The 24094-nt window shown below is 43.4% G+C and overlaps 1 protein-coding gene across 2 annotated transcripts in view; it reads right to left on the minus strand.

Annotated features, from left to right (window-relative positions):
* LOC311149752 (intraflagellar transport protein 122 homolog) overlaps positions 1 to 24094 on the minus strand; it is a 37668-nt gene that overhangs the window by 5919 nt on the left and 7655 nt on the right. For both annotated transcript variants that reach the window (XM_084186968.1, XM_084186967.1), the window contains 12 exons: positions 23779 to 23976; positions 23523 to 23663; positions 23241 to 23294; positions 20176 to 20337; positions 19122 to 19288; positions 18566 to 18737; positions 14943 to 15045; positions 5669 to 5809; positions 5265 to 5362; positions 4149 to 4249; positions 382 to 547; positions 76 to 187 (listed from right to left, as the gene is read on the minus strand). In XM_084186968.1, coding sequence (XP_084043094.1) covers positions 76 to 187; positions 382 to 547; positions 4149 to 4249; positions 5265 to 5362; positions 5669 to 5809; positions 14943 to 15045; positions 18566 to 18737; positions 19122 to 19288; positions 20176 to 20337; positions 23241 to 23294; positions 23523 to 23663; positions 23779 to 23976 — 1615 coding nt within the window. The remainder of the gene's footprint in view (positions 1 to 75; positions 188 to 381; positions 548 to 4148; positions 4250 to 5264; positions 5363 to 5668; positions 5810 to 14942; positions 15046 to 18565; positions 18738 to 19121; positions 19289 to 20175; positions 20338 to 23240; positions 23295 to 23522; positions 23664 to 23778; positions 23977 to 24094) is intronic.

The raw sequence follows: 24094 nt of genomic DNA on the forward strand, positions 1-24094 counted from the left end.
CAGTACAGAGATACATTATTAATAACACACCTCGGAACCAAACATCCATTTACAAAGAGACAGGTGTCAACCTACCGTATGAAGATGCTGAATAGATGAAGGGCTGTTTGCAGTTGATACACACACTGCCCTGGCTGCTCAGCAGGGGGTTGTTGGTGGAGCAGCGGTAACACATGGGGATCAGGTCCTGGGTTACACACATTTGTGAAAATACACAAACATATAAAAAATTAAATAAAAATGTATGCACTCACTAACTGTAAGTCACTCTGGATAAGAGCGTCTGCTAAATGACTAAAATGTAAAAATTTATAAGATACAAGCTCCACTAGAAAGTTAATATACACAGACACACATGTATACATGCAAACACATACACACCTCATTGTCATGGTATGGTTTGGAGCGGACGGTAAGGCTGCCCAGGTCCATGGACTCCTGGAAGCGAGAGGGAACGTGGAGGTCCTGGAGCTTCTCATAGGCATGTCTGGCTAGTTTAAACGCTCCCAGGGTTCTGCTCTGCTTGGCCAACGCATAAAGAGTGTTCCTGAGACCCATCGTCAAGGGCAACAAGGTGCTACAAGTAGACATTGCCCTTAGCAACAGATCTTGGGTCAGCTTACCCCTTCAAACTACACTACATGATCAAAAGTATGTGGACACCTGCTCGTCGAACATCTTATTCCAAAATCATGGGCATTAATATGGAGTTGGTCCCCCCTCTGCTGCTATAACAGCCTCCACTCTTCTGGGAAGGCTTTCCATTAGATGTTGGAACATTCCTGAGGGAACTTGCTTCCATTCAGCCACAAGAGCATTAGTGAGGTCGGGCAATGATGTTTGGCGATTAGGCCTGGCTCGCAGTCGGCGTTCCAATTCAACCCACAGGAGTTTGATGGGGTTGAGGTCAGGGCTCTGTGCAGGCCAGTCAAGTTCTTCCACACCGATCTCGACAAAATATTTCTGTATGGACCTCGCTTTGTGCATGGGGGCATTGTCATGCTGAAACAGGACAGGGCCTTCTCCAAACTGTTGCCACAAAGTTGGAAGCTCAGAATCGTCTAGAATGTCATTCTATGCTGTAGCGTTAAGATTTCCCTTCACTGGAACTAAGGGGCCTAGCCCGAACCTTGAAAAACAGCCCCAGACCATTATTCCTCCTCCACCAAACTTTACAGTTGGCACTATGCATTCGGGCAGGTAGAGTTCTCCTGGCATCCGCCAAATCCAGATTTGTCCATCGGACTGCCAGTTGGTGAAGAGTGATTCATTACTCCAGAGAACGCGTTTCCACTGCTCCAGAGTCCATTGGCGGCGAGCTTTACACCACTCCAACCGACGCTTGGCATTGCACATGGTGATCTTAGGCTTGTGTGCAGCTGCTCGGCCATGGAAACCCACTTCATGAAGCTCCCGACTAACAGTTACTGTGCTGACATTCCTTCCAGAGGCAGTTTGGAACTCGGTAGTGAGTGTTGCAACATGGGGAACTCCTTCAAGACTGTTGGAAAAGCATTCCAGGTGAAGCTGGTTGAGACAATGTCAAGAGTGTGCAAAGCTGTCATCAAGGCAAAGGGTGGCTATTTGAAGAATCTCAAATATAAAATATATTTTGATTTGTTTAACACTTTTTTGGTTACTACACGATTCCATATGTGTTATTTCATAGTTTTGATGTATTCACTATTATTCTACAATGTAGAAAATAGTACAAATAAAGAAAAACCCTTGTAGGTGTGTCCAAACTTTTGACTGGTAGTGTATAGTGTATTAGGGTAGGAAATGCCAAACTGAACTTAGTGCCTAATGGAAACTTCTTCCAACTCCAGAACAGGAACTCTAGATCGGAGACAGGACTGGGCACACAATTGACAGTACACACACTCATCAGAGCTGTGTATGTATGCTAAACATAGCCACTGCCAGCAACCACAAGTGCCATTCTCTCTGTTTGGCTCTGTGATGGGTGCACGGATCCTCTCTAAAATAACTACCTTGGCTTTTTGTTTAAAAATGATTAGAGGAATGTATACTTGTGTGTAAGTGTTTGTGTATTCATCCTTGGGTGTGTGTGTTTGAGCAGAGGAAATTGCTCCCTGTTTGTATTTGTATGGATTGAGATTGTTGTGCACTGAGGAGCCCTCGGAGAAAGGCAACACCAGGTCAATGACTTGCAGCTGCAGAAGCCCTGTAACTGGGATTCCTCCACTAGCTCCAACAGCTCTCATCTCCTCTTCTCCAGTCCCAGTATAGGGATTGTTAAAAACTCATCTACTGTTCTATGTGTTGTATGTGGTGCTTTCCGTGACATTGTGCCGTATTATTCAGACCAGAGCCTGCTAAGACCATAAATCCTGGTTCAAAGTTTTCCGTGTGGCCGGAGAGGAGAGGATTCCAGCTGCAGAGCCCTATTTCCTTCTGGAAGCCTGGGATTTCCTTCCCCATGCTCCTACCCCTTTCTGTGTGTGTGTGTGTGTGTGTGTGTGTATGTGTTTGGTAATCAGTGGGTTTGTTTTGGTTAATGAAGATGTGCCTCTTCCTGGCGTCTTCTCTTCTCTTCTCTTCCTGCCCATCTCCCTTCTCCTTCACGTGGCCGTGCTGGTCTGTTTCCTCTACCCTGTTTGTTCCCTGGCACCAACTTTCTCTCTCTTCTTCTTCTCTTTTTACTTAACGTTCTCTCTACCTCACCAGGTAATCAGCCTGTGAACTCTATGAACATTTACAGTTGAAGTTGGAAGTTTACATACACTTAGGTTGGAGTCATTAAAACGTGTTTTTCAACCACTCCACACATTTCTTGTTAACAAACTATAGTTTTGGCAAGTCGGTTAGGACATCTACTTTGTGCATGACACAAGTAATTTTTCCAAAAATTGTTTACAGACAGATTATGTCACCTATAATTCACTGTATCACAATTCCAGTGGGTCAGAAGTTTACATACACTAAGTTGACTGTGCCTTTAAACAGCTTGGAAAATTCCAGAAAATGATGTCATGGCTTTAGAAGCTTCTGATAGGCTAATTGATATCATTTGAGTCAATTGGAGGTGTACCTGTGGATGTATTTCAAGGCCTACCTTCAAACTCAGTGCCTCTTTGCTTGACATCATGGGAAAATCAAAAGAAATCAGCCAAGACCTCAAAAAAAATTAATGCAGCCGTCATACCGCTCAGGAAGGAGACGCGTTCTGTGTCCTAGAGATGAACATACTTTGGTGCAAAAAGTGCAAATCAATCCCAGAACAACAGCAAAGGACCTTGTGAAGATGCTGGAGGAAACAGGTACAAAAGTATCTATATCCACAGTAAAACGAGTCCTATATCGAACGTAACCTGAAACCATTCCAACCGTGAAGCACGGGGGTGGCAGCATCATGCTTTGGGGGTGCTTTGCTGCAGGAGGGACTGGTGCACTTCACAAAATAGATGGCATCATGAGGAAGGAAAATTATGTGGATATATTGAAGCAACATCTCAAGACATCAGTCAGGAAGTTAAAGCTTGGTCGCAAATGGGTTTTACAAATGGACAATGAACCCAAGCACACTTCCAAAGTTGTGGTAAAATGGCTTAAGGACAACAAAGTCAAGGTATTGGAGTGGCCATCACAAAGCCCTGACCTCAATCCTATAGAAAATGTGTGGGCAGAACTGAAAAAGCGTGTGCGAGCAAGGAGGCCTACACACCTGACTCAGTTACACCAGCTCTGTCAGGAGGAATGGGCCAAAATTCACCCAACTTATTGTGGGAAGCTTGTTGAAGGCTACCCGAAACGTTTGACCCAAGTTAAACAATTTAAAGGCAATGCTACCAAATACTAATTGAGTGTATGTAAACTTCTGACCCACTGGGAATGTGATGAAAGAACTAAAAGCTGAAATAAATCATTCTCTCTACTGTTATTCTGACATTTCACATTCTTAAAATAAAGTGGTGATCCTAACTGACCTAAGACAGGGAATTTTTACTAGGATTAAATGTCAGGAATTGTGAAAAACTGAGTTCAAATGTATTTGGCTAAGGTGTATGTAAACTTCCGACTTCAACTGTAAGGTGACATTGGACACATGGATTTGAGCATACTGCTTCAGACCTTTATCACAAGTCCTACAAACTGTAGGATTACTTTTAACATTGGAAGGATACACTTTGGAGATGCCCAGTGGTACGTCCTTGGTGAGGTTGTGCAGGAGGTACCTGGAGATGTTAAAGAGCGTCTCAGGCATATGGGAGCTAAAGGGTTCATCCTGGAGAAAGAGAAAAAGAGAGAGAGGAGGGAAAGGTAGCAGGAAGGGGGAAGAGGGGAGGCCGAGAAAGAGGGCACATAACATCAATCAGATACACACAGCTTTGGGCACCTCTGTAAGAGTCTCAGAGGCACAATGATCCTGTGTCTGTCCCTCCCTCTCTTCTCCTCTCTTCTTCTCTCTCTTCTTCTCTCTCCTGCCTTAAACACTAGTCTGAAGATGAAGGATAGCCTGAGCTGTGCCACAGACTCCCTTTGCAGCACAGAGCACTGCTCTCACTGGGGCTAGGTTCAGAGGCAGGGAGTGGTCATTAGACTACAGCACCAGCTAGCTCCCACAGTGTTTGATGGCTCAGCACAGCCCGGTGCCTGAGAGAGTTAAAGTGAGGTATATAAGGTTCCTGCTCTGGACTCAATCACAGGGATTCCTCACTTCAGGGGTGTGACCAGTACTGTAAAAACAAACAGAGAGAGAGCACACAGACAAAGGCCAGGGGTACTGCTGCCACAGCATACCAGCCTAAAGAGACAGAGTGCTTATAACCAGGCATAGCTTGTTTATAACCAGGCACTGGCAAGGGGGGGCGGGGGGGCTGCTGGTGGGAGGGGTTATCATGATTAATGATCAACCAATTAACTGGTTACTATAGAAACAGAGGTCATAGTGGGTTCAGAGAGTTGACCGTGGTGGTTAACATGAGTAGGGTTGTAGCTATGGTCAGTTGGGATGTTGTTGACAGAATCTGCAGGAAAGTTCTCTCATTGATAGCTTTGCTCTGTATATCTAATGTAGTTATGCTTTGTAGCAGTATCTAGCTGAATTTGAACAGATTCTAGAAGCATTTCATATTTAAACTAAGGGACTGAAGGGATTTTTTGCAGTCTACCTTTCTCAACTCTCTCAACCCTGCCTATTCTTAACTCCTTTACTTTTCTGAACTCAACCTTAACTTAGTCTTAACTATACTTACTTGGCTCTACTCTGTCCCTACCTTCAGCTGTGGTGAACATCTTACTGTGTAACGCTGTATTGAGTGGTAAACATGGTAGAGCTCAGCCAGGTGCTGAAAACGCTTGAACTTCTTCAGCATCTCCTCCTTCCTCTCCTCGTTTTCTGTTACACACACACACACACGCACGCACCCCCCCACACACATACACGCACCCCCCCACACACATACACGCACCCCCCCACACACATACACGCACCCCCCCACACACATACACGCACCCCCCACACACATACACGCATACACACACGCGCATACACGCACCAAAATAAAAATTTATCAGTAACAGTACTGTAAGTCGCTCTGGATAAGAGCGTCTGCTAAATGACTAAAAAATAAATAAAATAAATAAATACACATTCAGTAGTGATAGTAGTAAGAGGTATATTGGTGTCGGTAGACTCCCTTACCCCTAGCGATGTCCAGACACTGCATAGAGAGCATCCAGTAATAATATGCTGCGTCATTGAACCTGCTCTCCACCACGGCATTGTGGGTAAGCTGTTCCAACACCTTCACAGCCTCACTCTGTCGGCCCGCCTTGTGGAACGCTGTGAGGGGAGGAGAGAAGGGAGGGAAGAGACTTCATTGTAGCAATGGAGGGGGAACAGCAAGCTAGAGCGGCACTTAACACTGCTTCGATTGCATCAACAGAGATAAGCATGTCTAAGAAATCTCCCGGAGTTTCAGCCTTATAGGAGCTGACCCCTTTCCCATTACACCCCTTTCATTCTCAGGCTGCCAGAGTTTAACAATATCACACACACACACACACACACACTCTACACGCCAGGGGCAATTTGTACTTAACGCATACGAGACAATGTTTTCCTCATTTTTCACTAGTAACCACAAACAGACATCTTCTAAAACGAACCCACTCCCAAATGTCAAACAGCATGGCACTTAGAAAGCACAGCACCAATAAACATGGGGTCATTTCCATGTAAAAGGACCCATGAGCACCAACATGTGACGTTCATAGGAGCATGCCAAATTGGGTGTCAAATGAAAATTACGAGTCTATTTTTGAGAAATTAAGGCATATATAAAAGTTTTAACCATTTTCCACCCAAAAAATGTGTAATTAGCAAAGGCTTTGATTTCTTGTCAAACAGATGGAAAAGGGGTCTAATAAAACATCTACCAGAAAACATCTTAAAAGGTATTAGAAATAAATCAAAACACAATAATGTTGAAGTAAAGACACCTGCTAACTAATATCAACACTTTTTTTCACCTTCTGTAAGTTTAAGAAACATTGCCTTGTTACCCCACTTAAAGATAATGAAAGTTCACAGAAGTAACAAGTAAAGGTACACCTACCAATTAGTTAGTGTTGTTACTGATATCAATTTTGTTTATGAATTATTAAGTGATTAAAACTTGAAATTCTTTTACGAAATCGGTAAGAGAGAAAAAAATATAAATTGGTAACGGAATTTCTGCAATTGAATTGGCTACAATGGGAAATTATAGTCGTCACAAACCACAGTTGGGTCACCTGCTACTGTCCTCCCTTCCACTGACATACTGTTATGTTCAGCTCATAACTGTTTTCTTTCTCTTTCTGTCATCTGGTGGTCACAGCAAAAAGTCTGGACAACCTCTACCTCACTCTTCAATTAAATGTCACCTCTCCCGGCTTTTACTGACCACATTTACATGCACACCAATATCCCATTATTATCCAGGATACTCAAGTATTCTGTTTTTGAGTTGACGCATATAAACATAATATCCCGTTTACAAGAACCCGAATCAGGTCCTATCCCGGTTTTGAAAAACCTGAATAAGATGCCTGGGATATGCGACTCTTAGATGGGATACTGTGGCATGTAAACATCTTATTCCGTTTACTGTTGTTTTTGCAGTCTGCGCAGGCACAGTTTTGCATAGTATCACCTTTGAAGTTCAGATGGGAACAGTAATAGCTGGAATAGTAACTGAAGTCAAGTCTGGATACTGACTGTAGGCCTCACATGTACTATAGGCTTTTATAATATTAACTCCTGCAGAATTACACTACCATTCAAAAGTTTGGGGTCACTTAGAAATGTCCTTGATTTTGAAAGAAAAGCAATTTTTTTGTCCATTAAAATAACATCAAATTGATCAGAAATACAGTGTAGACATTGTTAATGTTGTAAATGGCTATTGTAGCTGGAAACACCTGATTCTTTATGGAATATCTACATAGGCGTACAGAGGCCCATTATCAGCAACCATCAGTCCTGTGTTCCAATGGCACGTTGTGTTTGCTAATCCAAGTTTATCATTTTAAAAGGCTAATTGATCATTAGAAAACCATTTCGCAATCATGTTAGCACAGCTGAAAACTGTTGTGCTGATTAAAGAAGCAATAAAACTGGCCTTCTTGAGACTAGTTGAGTATCTGGAGCATCAGCAATTATGGATTCGATTACAGGCTCAAAATGGCCAGAAACAAATAACTTTCTTCTGAAACTCGTCAGTCAATTCTTGTTCTGAGAAATGATGGCTATTCCATGCGAGAAATTGCCAAGAAACTGAAGATCTCGTACAACGCTGTGTACTACTCCCTTCACAGAACAGCGCAAACTGTCTCTAACCAGAATAGAAAGAGGAGTGGGAGGCCCCGGTGCACAACAGAGCAAGAGGACAAATATATTAGAGTGTCTAGTTTGCGAAACAGACGCCTCACAGGTCCTCAACTGGCAGCTTCATTAAATAGTCCCCGCAAAACACCAGTCTCAACGTCAACAGTGAAGAGGTGACTCCGGGATGCTGACCTTCTAGGCAGAGTTGCAAAGAAAAAGCCATATCTCTGACTGGCCAATAAAAAGAAAAGATTAAGATGGGCAAAAGAACACAGACACTGGACAGAGGAAGATTGGAAAAAAGTGTTATGGACAGACAAATCGAAGTTTGAGGTGTTCGGATCACAAAGAAGAACATTTGTGAGACGCAGACCAAATGAAAAGATGCTGGAGGAGTGCTTGATTCCATCTGTCAAGCATGGTGGAGGCAATGTGATGGTCTGGGGGTGCTTTGGTGGTGGTTAAGTGGGAGATTTGTACAGGGTAAAAGGGATCTTGAAGAAGGAAGGCTATCACTCCATTTTGCAACGCCATGCCATACCCTGTGGACGGCGCTTGATTGGAGCCAATTTCCTCCTACAACAGGACAATGATCCAAAGCACAGCTCCAAACTATGCAATAACTATTTAGGGAAGAAGCAGTCAGCTGGTATTCTGTCTATAATGGAGTGGCCAGCACAGTCACCGGATCTCAACCCTATTGAGCTGTTGTGGGAGCAGCTTGACAAGTCAATCCAACTTGTGGGAGGTCCTTCAGGAAGCATGGGGTGAAATCTCTTCAGATTACCTCAACAAATTGACAACTAGAATGCCAAAGGTCTGCAAGGCTGTAATTGCTGCAAATGGAAGATTCTTTGACGAAAGCAGTTTGAAGGACACAATTATTATTTCAATTAAAAATCATTATTTCTAACCTTGTCAATGACTACATTTCCTATTAATTTTGCTGGATATCAAAAGGTGAATGTAAACAGCTTATCCTAAATAAGACATAAACAGGGATATGAGCTATTTTCCGGAATACGGTGCGCACGTAAACCTACCCATGAGCCCCCTCTCTTTCTATTTACTGTAACCAGCATCCTCACCCATTGAGCACCGGCCGACACCGGACGTGCTCAGATGTAGTTTTTTGGACCAAATCTGAACCAATCATAGACGTCTATGTTTCACAGGTTTGGACAACACAGTACAGTACAGTAAGGCACAGTAGAGTACAGTAAAGAAAAGTACAGTAGAGCTTAGTACAGTACACAGTAGAACACACTAAAGAGTTGAATACACTATAATGTACTGCACTGAACTATACTCTACTTTACTGTACTGAACTATACTTGACTATATTGTAATCTACTGTTCTGTGCTGTATTGTACTCTACTGTGCTGTACTTTGATGTCCAAACTTGTTAAACATAGACGTCTATGATTGGCTCAGATTTGGTCCGGTCCAACCCAACAAAATGTGGTCTTGTTTGGTGGCAGAGCTCATTAAAATAATAGCCAGTGTGTAGAATAATACCCAAATATGCAAAGGAGGATATTGCATATTTCTACCTTTATGTACCTATTTAGGATACATCACCATGAAGAGAATGACATTCAAATTATGAAATTCTGTTACTGGGTGTAAATCCACTTCACTTACAATAACCAAAATAGATTTTTATTCAACTCATGGTGTCATGTCATAGCTGACACCCCATTCTTTCTGCAGACATCTTTGAATCTTAATTCGGAGCAGATATTTAACAGAGTTTTGGGAAAACGAGGTCAAATAAAAAACTGAGGGAGATTTTACAGAAATTATTTTATCAAACTTTGCATTATTATAAAATGTTCAGTGTAAATTGTTAAAAGTAGTCCTTGCGCATAGAGTTGTATGGGTTGTTAAGCTTTGAAATTAATGTTTTATTTACATACATTTTAAAGGGATACTTCGGGATTTTGGCAATGAGGCCCTTTATCTACTTCCCCAGAGTCAGATGAACTCGTGGATACCATTTTATGTGCTAGCAGATACCCATAGACTTCCAGTCATTGTGCTAATGCTAGTTAGCATTGGCTCACGAACCCACCTCTAACTTCCTTCATACTGGACACAGAGACATAAAATGGTATCCACGAGTTCATCTGACTCTGGGGAAATAGATAAAGGGCCTCATTGCCAAAATCCCAAAGTATCCCTTTAATTTAATTGCCCATCTGTCCTATTCTTCATGTTGCTATCTCTCGCTAATTAAAGACAGCTCCAGGGAGGCAGCCCTGTCTATCCTGCTTGTACAGGGCGTCAGGACATATTAGTGGTGAATATTTATCAGTGCAGCCAGGCAGATAAAACGCAGTCAAGTGCTGCTGGTTAGTGTAAGGACACACACATACAGCTAGACACACACACACACAACACAAACCACATACACTCCCCCAAACACACTCTATGCTAAAGATGATTAACATGAGCTGTGGTCTGGGCCCACATACAGTGCCTTGCAAAAGTATTCATCCCCCTTGGTGTTTTTCCTATTTTGTTGCATTACAACCTGTAATTTAAATGGATTTTTATTTGGATGTAATGTAATGGACATACACAAAATAGTCCAAATTGGTGAAGTGAAATGGAGAAAAAAAACTTATTTCCAGAAATTCTAAAAAATAAATAATGGAAAAGTGGTACGTGCATATGTATTACCTTCAGAAGTCACATAATTAGTTAAATAAAGTCCACCTGTGTGCAATCTAAGTGTCACATGATCTGTCACATGATCTCAGTATATATATACAGTGGGGAGAACAAGTATTTGATACACTGCCGATTTTGCAGGTTTTCCTACTTACAAAGCATGTAGAGGTCTGTAATTTTTATCATAGGTACACTTCAACTGTGAGAGACGGAATCTAAAACAAAAATCCAGAAAATCACATTGTATGATTTTTAAGTAATTAATTTGCATTTTATTGCATGACATAAGTATTTGATCACTTACCAACCAGTAAGAATTCCGGCTCTCACAGATCTGTTAGTTTTTCTTTAAGAAGCCCTCCTGTTCTCCACTCATTACCTGTATTAACTGCACCTGTTTGAACTCGTTACCTGTATAAAAGACACCTGTCCACACACTCAATCAAACAGACTCCAACCTCTCCACAATAGCCAAGACCAGAGAGCTATGTAAGGACATCAGGGATAAAATTGTAGACCTGCACAAGGCTGGGATGGGCTACAGGACAATAGGCAAGCAGCTTGGTGAGAAGGCAACAACTGTTGGCGCAATTATTAGAAAATGGAAGAAGTTCAAGATGACGGTCAATCACCCTCGGTCTGGGGCTCCATGCAAGATCTCACCTCGTGGGGCATCAATGATCATGAGGAAGGTGAAGGATCAGCCCAGAACTACACAGCAGGACCTGGTCAATGACCTGAAGAGAGCTGGGACCACAGTCTCAAAGAAAACCATTAGTAACACACTACGCCGTCATGGATTAAAATCCTGCAGTGCACGCAAGGTCCCCCTGCTCAAGCCAGCGCATGTCCAGGCCCGTCTGAAGTTTGCCAATGACCATCTGGATGATCCAGAGGAGGAATGGGAGATGGTCATGTGGTCTGATGAAACAAAAATAGAGCTTTTTGGTCTAAACTCCACTCGCCGTGTTTGGAGGGAGAAGAAGGATGAGTACAACTCCAAGAACACCATCCCAACCGTGAAGAATGGAGGTGGAAACATCATTCTTTGGGGATGCTTTTCTGCAAAGGGGACAGGACGACTGCACCGTATTGAGGGGAGGATGGATGGGGCCATGTATCGCGAGATCTTGGCCAACAACCTCCTTCCCTCAGTAAGAGCATTGAAGATGGGTCGTGGCTGGGTCTTCCAGCATGACAACAACCCGAAACACACAGCCAGGGCAACTAAGGAGTGGCTCCGTAAGAAGCATCTCAAGGTCCTGGAGTGGCCTAGCCAGTCTCCAGACCTGAACCCAATAGAAAATATTTGGAGGGGAGCTGAAAGTCTGTATTGCCCAGCGACAGCCCCAAAACCTGAAGGATCTGGAGAAGGTCTGTATGGAGGAGTGGGCCAAAATCCCTGCTGCAGTGTGTGCAAACCTGGTCAAGACCTACAGGAAACGTATGATCTCTGTAATTGCAAACAAAGGTTTCTGTACCAAATATTAAGTTCTGCTTTTCTGATGTATCAAATACTTATGTCATGCAATAAAATGCAAATTAATTACTTAAAAATCATACAATGTGATTTTCTGGATTTTTGTTTTAGATTCCGTCTCTCACAGTTGAAGTGTACCTATGATAAAAATTACAGACCTCTACATGCTTTGTAGGTAGGAAAACCTGCAAAATCGGCAGTGTATCAAATACTTGTTCTCTCCACTGTATGTATATATATATATATATATATATATATATATATATATATATACACACACACACACACACACCTGTTCTGAAAGGCCCCAGAGTCTGCAACACCACTAAGCAAGGGGCACCACCAAGCAAGCGGCATCATGAAGACCAAGGAGCTCTCCAAACAGGTCAGTGTTACGTGAATTATTTAACAAACTATTTCAGTGTCTCTGTGCATCTCCCAAAAGGTTGTAAGTCTTTTGGGATTTAAGTAACGGACAGAGTCCAGGTCTGCATAGTCAGAGATGTATTCATTGAGAATTCTGCCATCACAATTTCAGAGTCCATCTTTTATACTCATACGTCATACAAACATCCTCCCTAAATTGGGAGGCCCCTTTATCTTGGTTTAGACAGTTCTCCTTTGTTGTCTGGTCAAACTCTTACTCACATTGCTAAATAGTAGCTCAATGCCATAGTCTTTACTGGTCCTACACTCACACATTTCTAACACATTTCACACAGTTTCAGGGTGTAATAATTAGTCATTAATAATTAATCTATCAGTCAGGGACAAAGTTGTGGAGAAGTACAGATCAGGGTTGGGTTATAAGAAAATATCTGAAACTTTGAACATCCCACGGAGCACCATTAAATCCATTATTTAAAAATTGAAAGAATATGGCACCACAACAAACCTGCCAAGAGAGGGCCGCCCACCAAAACTCACAGACCAGGCAAGGAGGGCATTAATCAGAGAGGCAACAAAGAGATCAAAGATAACCCTGAAGGAGCTGCAAAGCTCCACAGCGGAGATTGGAGTATCTGTCCATAGGACCACTTTAAGCCGTACACTCCACAGAGCTGGGCTTTACGGAACATATGGAAGAAGGTACTCTGGTCAGATGAGACTAAAATATAGTTTTTTGGCCATCAAGGAAAACGCTACGTCTGGCGCAAACCCAACACCTCTCATCACCCCGAGAACACCATCCTGGTGGCAGCATCATGCTGTGGGGATGTTTTTCATCGGCAGGGACTGGGGAAACTGGTCAGAATTGAAGGAATGATGGATGACGCTAAATACAGGGAAATTCTTGAGGGAAACCTGTTTCAGTGTTCCAGAGATTTGAGACTGGGACAGAGGTTCACCTTCCAGCAGGACAATGACCCTAAGCATACTGCTAAAGCAACACTCAAGTGGTTTAAGGGGAAACATTTAAATGTCTTGGAATGGCCTAGTCAAAGCCCAGACCTCAATCCAATTGAGAATCTGAGGTATGACTTAAAGATTGCTGTACACCAGCGGAACCCATCCAACTTGAAGAATGGGCAAAACTTCCAGTGGCTAGATGTGCCAAGCTTATAGAGGCATACCCCAAGGGACTTGCAGCTGTAATTGCTGCAAAAGGTGGCTCTACAAAGTATTGACTTTGGGGGGGTGAATAGTTATGCACGCTCAAGTTCTGTTTTTTTGTCTTATTTCTTGTTTGTTTCACCCAAAAAAATATTTTGCATCTTCAAAGTGGTAGGCATGTTGTGTAAATCAAATGATACAAACCCCCCAAAAATCAATTTTAATTCCAGGTTGTAAGGCAACAAAATAGGAAAAATGCCAAGGGGGGTGAATACTTTCGCGAGCCACTGTAACTCCGTGATGTAGCTCAGTTACGGTTACAACACATGTTGCATTTGCGAGGAGTTACAGTCAGTGACCAGTCAGCCTTGCCAGGTGAGGAACCACCGGGGTACAACGCTACAGGGGCCTAAAGTCAATTACAATCACTGTGGTGGTAGCACAATACAGCATTACTGCCCCACTAAAACACAATACAGTCAGCACAACACCAGATTACTGCCAGACTGAAACACAACCAAGCCTGTTCAACTCTATACTCCACACACAGCAAGACACAAATAAGGATATTATGCAGGATGGATTGGATACAGTACTCAGGTTTTTTTCTCCATCAAAAAGGACCATTCTTGAAACACACAGGAAACTGTTGAGCATGAAAAACCCAGCAGCGTTGCAGTTCTTGACACGCTCAAACCGGTGCGCCTGGCACCTACTACCATACCCCGTTTTTTGTCTTGCCCATTCACCCTCTGAATGGCACACATACACAATCCAGTGGATTTAACAGGTGACATCAATAAGGGATCCTAGCTTAAACCTGGATTCACCTGTCATGGAAAGAGCAGGTGTTCCTAATATTTTGTATATGGAAAGAGCAGGTGTTCCTAATATTTTGTACACTCAGTGTAAATCCATGTGGTGATTACAGTTATTCTGCTCACATGGGTAATCATCATTAAGAGTTGCTTGTTATAGTGCTGATTGGAACCATGCATGGCGTGTAACACTGTTAACAGTCAGGACTTGCTCTGTCTCTAACTGAGGATCATGTTTTACAGTGAATAGAAAGAGCAGCACTGCAGAGGGAGTACTGAAAAACGCTTGGATGTAACAACATGGGCCAAACTTGATGTGGTTTCCATATGTTACGAACTGACATTGCCCTTATAGCCCTCTGTGGTTTTCTATAATACATTGATATAGTTCTGATTCCAGATATGTCTGCTTAATGTTAGGTGCACTAAAAGTGGGATTTTTATAGAAACTAGTGATAAGATGTTTCAGCCGACATGTATTTGGCAAATTTACTACAAAATGTGGGAACATCAAACATCGAGCTCCTATAACATATTGGGATGAGCGTTCTCTCTCTACTCTTTGTTCATCCTCACCTTTCTGTGCCTCCTCAAAGCGGTCGTTCTCAGCCAGCCACTGAGCGTAGGGCACATAGACGTCATCTTTAAACTGGGCATGTTTCTCCACCAGAGAGAAGGCCTGGGGGAGACAGGGAAGAAGGGCTCGATCAGATGCCTTACATATAACCAGATTAAATCACTTACAATATTCATTAGGTTTGCTGTATCGTGTGTCTTTATGAGGCAATATGCCCAGGATCCTTACAAATTGTAAGTGATTATTAACACAGGCTTTAAAACATAGACACACATTACTTCATCTAGCCAAAACATGAATACAGCTCATTACTAATGTGATATATTAAGGTTAGCATATTAGACTGATTTCATGTCATGGTCAATTAGTGTGCAGCTGTGGTTGTTTGAGTGACATGCTGTAGTAGAATAGTATGATAGTAGCCTATGGAGGCATACCTGCCTGTCATGTTGATTGATTAACCTAAATGTCCAATAGCAAGACTTTTGTTAATTACACACACTCCTCTTACTATGTGTGTGTGTGTGTGTGTGTGTGTGTGTGTGTGTGTGTGTGTGCGTCACATTATGGTAAAACCCCTCTTCTGCCCTGTCCTCTCAACCTCTGAGTCTAAGCAGGCTAAACCCAGGCCAGGCCCAGGACAAGAGGGAGTGCAGTGAATAGCATTCATATGGCCTACACATAATGTACTGTAAGCTGTGTTCTGTCCTCTCTCAATGTCCACCTCCCCCAGAGAAGGATATAAAACATTGCGGCTAAGCGTGCTTTCTCTCTTTTTCTCATTCTTTCTCTCTCTCTGGATCAAATGAATGGGTGAGAAAGCTCCTCAGACACTGTGCAAGATTCATACAATATGAATGTGATTTAATGTTCTAGTTTTTTGGCATTCTCTCTGTTTCACAGTGGAAATCACCAGTTTGCTCTCAGTTCCACCCATAACTCGATTAAACAATAGACATGGACTTGGGAAATGTAGTATTTTCTTCACGTCTCCCCAGCTAGCGCATAACATTCTGAGAACCATATGTTTCTTAGAGCTTGGTGAGAGCGTGGTTGTCCTATGGTCATTTTGCACACAACCTTCCCACAACATTCTGGGAATGGTGCAGTATAACCAGCATAATGTCTCCTACAGGTTTCCTCATGGCTCTATTTAAAGTAATGTTCTCAAATTGTTCCAAGAACGTTCAAAAAACAACGTTTTCTGTGGGAATTTCAGTACTTCAGCATAATGTTTTCTGCAGGTTTCCTCATGGTTCGATTTAAAGTCACGTTGAACATTCAGAGAACATTAAGATACGTTCGTCTGTGGGAATTTCAGTACTTCAGCATAACGTTTCCTACAGGTTTCCTCATGGTTCCATTTAATGTCATGTTCTCAGAACATTAAGAAAACGTTCCATAAAAAACACAAGAAAACATTAGTAACGTTCAAAGAACGTTCTAAGAATGTTATTTAAAAACATATACATTCCATTCTCAGCGTCACCAAAACTCTCTCTATCCTCTATCTTGTTAAGTGTGTTCAGGAGTGTTGGACACACCCACTAATTGGCCACACCTAAACTTAATGAGCGCTTGTTTCATTTGAAATGGGGTCTGTTTGAATAGACAAAAAATAACAGCTTTGTATGAGTTAAAAAACCTTGGCATGCTAGCTCCATCCTGGTGGCGCACTGGACTAATTCTATCAATAAAGAACAGAAGATCACAGGATCAAATCTCACGGACACCGTGCCAAAATAACAATGTTTTTGCATGACTAATGCCTAACCAAATGAATTTCCATGTGTCCTATCTTAACCCAAACTAAGATAGCTGTGTTATTTAAAGTCTTATTGAAACATATTCTCAGAACATTATTTAATTACATTCAAACAACCTATAATTTCAGTTTTCAGAAAGTTAATAAAAACCTGCCAGGAAAACTTTTAGCGAACCATAGTAAAACATTCCCAGAACCTCCCTGCAACCTAGAAATGTGCATTCCCAGAACAGGCTACATTTTCACTTCCATTCTCAGAACGTTTAAAATACGTATGGCTTTGTTCCCAGAACCAATAGGAAACCAAAAACGTACGTTCCCACAACTTCCAAAGAACCAAATGTGCTAGCTTGGTCTGTAGTATGAGCTAATCTGATGGGGCGGTTGAGTGGAAACAGAAAATAGTTCTTAGCTAAGGCTCTTTAGTGCTTTGGACCGCTGGGTGCTTCTCATATTCTACTCATACTAGGCAGAGATTCAGAGGGAATCTCTAGTTTGGCCGGCAGCTTTGCTCTGGTTTTATAGAACATGGTTTCAGTTTGTATTGTTCCAGTAAATATGTATTAATATGGAGTTGGTCCCCCCTTTGCTGCTATAACAGCCTCCACTCTTCTGGGAAGGCTTTCCACTAGATGTTGGAACATTGCTGCGGGGTCTTGCTGCCATTCAGCCACAAGAGCATTAGTGAGGTCTGGTACTGATGTTGGGCGATTAGGCCTGGCCCGCAGTCTGTGTTCCAATTCATCCCAAAGGTGTTCGATGGGGTTGAGGTCAGGGCTCTGTGCAGGCCAGTCAAGGTCTTCCACACTGAATTTGACAAACCATTTCTGTATGGACCTCACTTTGTGCACAGGGGCATTGTCATGGTGAAACAGGAAAGGGCCTTCCCCAAACTGTTGCCACTGTTGCCTCTGTAGCTCAATTGGTAGAGCATGGCGCTTGTAACGCCAGGGTAGTGGGTTCGATTCCCGGGACCACCCATACGTAAAAATGTATGCACACATGACTGTAAGTCGCTTTGGATAAAAGCGTCTGCTAAATGGCATATTATTATTACTATTATAAAGTTGGAAGCACAGAATCATCTAGAATGTCATTGTATGTTGTAGTGTTAAGATTTCCCTTAACTGGAACTAAGCCTAGCCCGAACCATGAAAAACAGCCCCAGACCATTATTCCTCCACCTAACTTTACAGTTGGCACTATGCATTCGGGCAGGTAGCGTTCTCCTGGCATCCGCCAAACCCAGATTAGTCCATCGGACTGCCAGATGGTGAAGCGTGATTCATCACTCCAGAGAACGCATTTCCACTGCTCCAGAGTCCAATGGTGGCGAGCTTTACACCACTCCAGCCGATGCTTGGCGTTGCGCATGGTGATCTTAGGCTTGTGTGCGGCTGCTCGGCCAAGGAAACCCATTTCATGAAGCTCCCGACGAACAGTTCTTGTGCAGACGTTGCTTCCAGAGGCAGTTTGGAACTTGGTAGTGAGTGTTGTAACTGAGGACAGACGATTTTTACGCGCTACGCACTTCAGCAGTCCCGTTCTGTGAGCTTGTGTGGCCTACCACTTCACGGCTGAGCCATTGTTGCTCCTAGACATTTCCACTTCACAATAACAGCACTTACAGTTGACCGGGGCAGCTCTAGCAGGGCAGACATTTGACGAACTGACTAGTTCTGTCAGCAATGGGTGTGGCTGAAATAGCCAAATCCACTAATTTGAAGGTATGTCCACATACTTTTGGCCATGTAGTGTATGAGGTATACTTTCTGATGAGCCAAGTAAGATACAAAACTGTAACTGTGTCCAACAGGTGTAAGGACCATAAGTGAAATGTGAATGGTTCTGACTGACCTCGTCCCAGTGTCGTGCCTCCACGTGCAGATGCACCAGGGCCTGCAGGTCTCCCATCTTGGAGTAGATCTCAGAGGCATAGCCATGGTGCTTCAGCTTCTGGAAGTAGGCCGCACACTTAGCCAGGGGCTCGCGCTCCGCCTTATCCAGCTTACGGGCTATGTCAATCAGCCTGTTGGGGGAGTTGAGGAGAGATGAGATCAGATGGAGTGTGAGGTTGTGTGTGTGTGTGTGTGTTCTTGTGTGTAGTATGGGAAGCTGTCAAGCCTGATAAAGCTTAACGGGGCCAACCAGTCTTTCCCTGTGTTTGTTATGCTGGGCCTGCCTTAGCCTAGGTGGTCTGGGCCAGAGTGGAGGTGTGATTGACAAGCAGCAGACACTGGGTCAGAAAGGAGGCCCGTGGGGAGCTCTGATAGGACCACAGAACCCAGCCTTATGTATCTGCCTGCGTCCCAACCACACCCACCCACACCATGACTCACAGGAGGGAAGAAGAGAGGAGAACCAAGAGCTGTGTGTGTATGTGTGTATGTGTGTGTATGTGTGTGTTACCCACATGTCGACCCAGCCGTGTTCTCCTATGATGTCGATGGCCTTGAGGTGTTCTCCTGCAGTCAAGTACATCTGAGCAGCGGCCCGCGGCTCCTTGCTGTTCTTAGCCCAGTCGGCCTGCTTGGACATCAGCATGCGAGTGTTCTTAGGGTCTGCCGCGCCCACAAACTCCTACAGAGGGACAGGAAGAGAGGGAGGGTGGGTGAGATAGAGGGAGTGCGAGACAGACAGGCCCATCTGGGTCAGGGCCTGGAGAGGCGGGACATGGAGTCACATAAACAGGACCAGGGTTCCCCCTCCGGTGTCCTCCAGCGCTAAAACAAACGGCCTTGAGGACCAGATGGCCACACAAATATACAGCAGCCACAAAACACACACACACACATCCACACAGCAGTCAGGAAACACACATACACACACAAACACACACATACAGGGGAGGGGAAAGGAGTCAGGCCTGTGTCATCTGCTTCAGTACTGTGACCACTCCACACAAACACACTAAACACGTGTAGATCAGCAGGAAATTACTTCTAAAATAGCAATTTTTTTCGGAGCCTCATGGCAAAATATGTAAAATAGCATGATATTAGCAATAAAACTGCACATTTTTCTCTATGGCAAAAAATTAATAATCCAAAAAATATTCATTTATTTAAATAAAAATGGTGTGTGAATATGTATTGATTGGATGATATATAGGGAGATTCTAGTAATGTATGGGAACATGAAAGATGGGCTGTGGAGGAGGTCTGTCTGAATGTACAGGTTCTATATTTGGCATAAGTACACATGGTGAGGGAAAACACATGTTGGGATCAGCTCTACATGCTCCAGTAGTTTGAACGTGTGTGTGTGTGTGTGTGTGCACAGGTCTCACGTGTTTGAACATACTGTATGTAGAGCCTGTGTGCAATGTGCATGAGTGTGTGGGTGTACAGTATAGGCACATTCAACCATTAATCGAAAGTCTGTGAATGTCTATTAACACTCACCTTTAGCCTTCAGGCATACTTGAGGTTATGAGAGTGCGTGAGTCCATCAGTACTCGTACTCACCTTAGCGTACTCAAACATGCGCAAGTCAGTATACATGCTGAGAGCTCTGGAGTCCAAGCCAGTCCTCTTGTAGAGCCTGGCAGCCTCGTGGAATTTCCCCTGGTAGGCATAGACATCCGCTAGGAACAGCTCACTGTCGCTCTCACCTCTCTTCTTCCTCTCCTGCAAATCCATCAGCATGGACACACATACAGAGAAAGAGATGAGCTAACAAAGTGGAGTCAGTTTCACCCTAGTCTGACACTGCACTATCAGTCCATAGTCTCATGTACACTGAGTGTACAAAACATTAAGAACACCTTCCTAATATTGAGTTGCTGGCCCATGTTGACTCCAATGCTTACCACAGTTGTGTCAAGTTGGCTGGATGTCCTTTGGGTGGTGGACCATTCTTGATACACATGGGAAACTGTTGAGCGTGAAACACCCAGCAGTGTTGCAGTTCTTGACACAAACCGGTGCACCTGGCACCTACTATCATACCCCGTTCAAAGGCGCTTAAATCAGTCAGATGCTGGGCCAGTAATTAAATGTTTAAAAGATATAATGCAGCCGTTTTTAACTTAATATTAACTCATTGCTTGGTGACAATTACGAACCTTACTGTGATTGTTTTCAATGAAAATGATTTTTAAAAAAATAATTTAAGCTTCTTAGCAAAGAGCAATTTCTCAAGCAAGAATTTTGCTACGACTGTCTGCGAGTGGTCTGAGTGGGGAGGGGAAAACTGAAAACTAGCTGTTATTGGCAGAGAGGTGTGGAACTCTCTTTCTTATTGCTCCATTAACTAATTTACCGCTTGGTGACATCACCAGGCAGGCCAAAATGCCATCCCACCAAAACAGGCTGAAATTTCAGGCGGTCTTTTCAAACAGAGCTTATACTAAAAGGGCATTATCATAATTTTCACAATTTCACAGTATTATTCCAACCTCAGTGTGGAAATATATAAAACACAGGAAAATCACATTTTAGACTGCACTGGGCCTTTAATGAGGGCAACGGGTAATATCCCAACAGTTCCCCTCCTCTGTCTCGCTTTGATGCAGTGGAGTGTATTCATAAATGCCAAGGGAAGCCAGGCTTCCCCAAAAAATGTATTAAGAAAAAAAGGAAAACAATTAATTTTCCTTCAATTCGCAAGAGTCTGAATGTACTGTATCTCACCAGAGAAAGCATCCGAGCGAGCGAAACAGCGCCCCTCTGTCTCTGTATGTGTAGGCCATCTATCTGATGCGGTCTGGTCATAAAGAGTATGACATTGTTGCCGACCGTAGCATTGACCTTAGACCACTGAGTGGCGCAGTGGTCTAAGGCACTGCATCGCAGTGCTAACTGTGCCACTAGAGATCCTGGTTCGAATCCAGGCTCTGTCGCGACCGGGAGACTCATGGGCGGCGCACAATTGGCCCAGCGTCGACCAGGGTAGGGGAGGGAATGGCCGGCAGGGATGTAGCTCAGTTGATAGAGCATGGCGTTTGCAACGCCAGGGTTGTGGGTTCAATTCCCACGGGGGGCCAGTATAAAAAAAATATATATATATATATGTATTCACTAACTGTAAGTCGCTCTGGATAAGAGTGTCTGCTAAATGACTAAAATGTAAATGAATGCAAGGGAAGCCAGTGACCATTTGGCCTCCCTTAATATAAAAGTATAAAATAATAGCTAAACTGAGTGAGCTCAACTGAATGGTCCTGGCGCACCAAAAAAAAGTGTCAAGAGAAGCCAGTTTGGATTTGGCTTCATTCCTATCACAGAGAAATACATAATCGATAGAAACAACTCGAATTGTTGCATCTCGTTGTGTTGTTGTCCTCCGGTGACTAGCTAGCTAGCTACAATTGGCCCTTTCCTAAATTAGCCATGGATGGAGACAGGGATTTGGACATGTGGTTTTACTTAATTCTCCATACTGGCCAATACTGGCCAATAATACATTGTGCCCCTTGACTGAGAGGATGGAAGTTTAATATGTAACTAGATGTAGAAGGCTAATGTTAACTAGCTAATGAAAGGAAAGGAAGTTAGGCTAGCTAACAAGTATTTTAGCCAGGTAAATAAAAAATGTAATAAAAGCGTGTACTGTATGACAGTCATAAACCGTTTCGTCAACATAAAAGAGAGGAGGATGGCATTCATTGGCGTTTCTCTACAAGTAGGGTGAGTCAACATGTTTTTTCAACTTGCACGAACGGACACACACACAAATCAGAACCATGGACAGCCACATCATACTTAGCTTAAGTTGATTGGACTAAATTGTTTTTAGTATCTTTTATAATAATAATAATAATAATATGCCATTTAGCAGACGCTTTTATCCAAAGCGACTTACAGTCATGCGTGCATACAGTTTTGTGTATGGGTGGTCCCGGGGATCGAACCCACTACCTTTGCGTTACAAGCGCTGTGCTCTACCAGCTGAGCTACAGAGGACCACAACTTTTAGTTGTCACTGTATTAGAATAAGCATAGGTGATTTGATGAGGTTGAAGTTGAAATGGTGCTGGAATAGTGGAGGCAGTTCCTGTTTTCTTTGAGACTTGCAGTAACTCTCCGTGGTTCTAAATCAATAGTTGTTTAGTAGTTCAAAAATATCGGAAACACTAACTTGCTTGACCGTGCTGTTGGTCATGTAACTGTTTGTTACATGCAATATGCTTTGTGGACTTCACCGGACAGAGGTTACTCTCCGATTTTGTGATGAAATAAAAGTGAGGTTGAATTTATTCTGCCACTGTGTCTTCTTATTGTCTCGGCCTTAGGCATACAGTATATCAAGGCATATGAACTAACAGGTTATAGCGCAAACAACGCAATAATCACAACACATATGTTGTAATATGGCATTTTTTTCTGGCTTGGCTTTTTACCCACGCACCGCTTACTGCTTTGATGATGTCATGGACATGGACTGGTAAGCCAGTAAATCCATCCTGATTAAAGCTATGTGGTCTGTTCTGTTTTCTAAAGTCACAAACTCTGATCTTGGATTTATACAATTCAGACTAATCCATCATTCATTATTAATTTGAGGGAAGTGTGTCTGTGCCGTTTTGTACCTCAATGCTGTTGATGAGCTCCAGGTAGCGCAGGTCTCGTACTCTGATGAAGGCCTGAGAGAGGAAGAGACACACGGGTAAACAGAATGAGTGGAACTCTTACAGTATCCATAGAATCCGCTCACACCACATCCTTCAGCTGTTCTATCACACTGGTCAAACGAGGATGAGAGAGATTCAACACACCATTAGCGTCAGGCTGCACCATCTAGTGATGGACACTAGCATTGCAGTGGTTCCTGGTTGAAAAAGTGTATGTGTGTGTGTGTGTGTGTGTCTGACCTTCTTAGCGGTGTCAAAGTCGAGCCCCTCTAGGGCTTCCGTGGCCAGATCCCTCCAGTCACTGTCAGTCACACCCAGGCAGGCAATCTGATAGGCCTCCTTGAACATCCTCCTCTCCAGATACTGGTACATCGGAGCCGACTAGGGTGAAGGGAAAGGAAGGGTAAACCAGTCAATTCAACATGCAATTAGAAACACAGAAACTAAACAACGGATAATAAAGCTCAGTTCTTCAAGTATTATTCTTCCTGCCCACCTGAGGCACCTCTACGGCGGACATGGAGTACACGTGCAGGCAGAAGATCTTGGAGCCGTTGTAACCCACCACGAAGCCCTGCAGCTTCTGCTGATGCACTGGGAAGTTACTGGCCTTGATGTTGAGGTAGCCGCTGCCTGAGAAACACAGCATGTCCTCACACTGGGTGTTCCAGGCTACGCTGTTAGCATTGGGCTCCTGGGAAGTAGGGAAGGAAGATCACAGAGAGGGAGGTCAGGGGAAACAGAGGTGAAGGAAAGAAGGAGTGGGACAACAAGGGAGCTGGGTGTTACACTTTACCCCCACAAACATAACC

Source organism: Coregonus lavaretus, assembly GCF_964263955.1.
Source record: "Coregonus lavaretus genome assembly, chromosome: 22".
In the NCBI taxonomy this organism is placed as follows: domain Eukaryota; kingdom Metazoa; phylum Chordata; class Actinopteri; order Salmoniformes; family Salmonidae; genus Coregonus; species Coregonus lavaretus.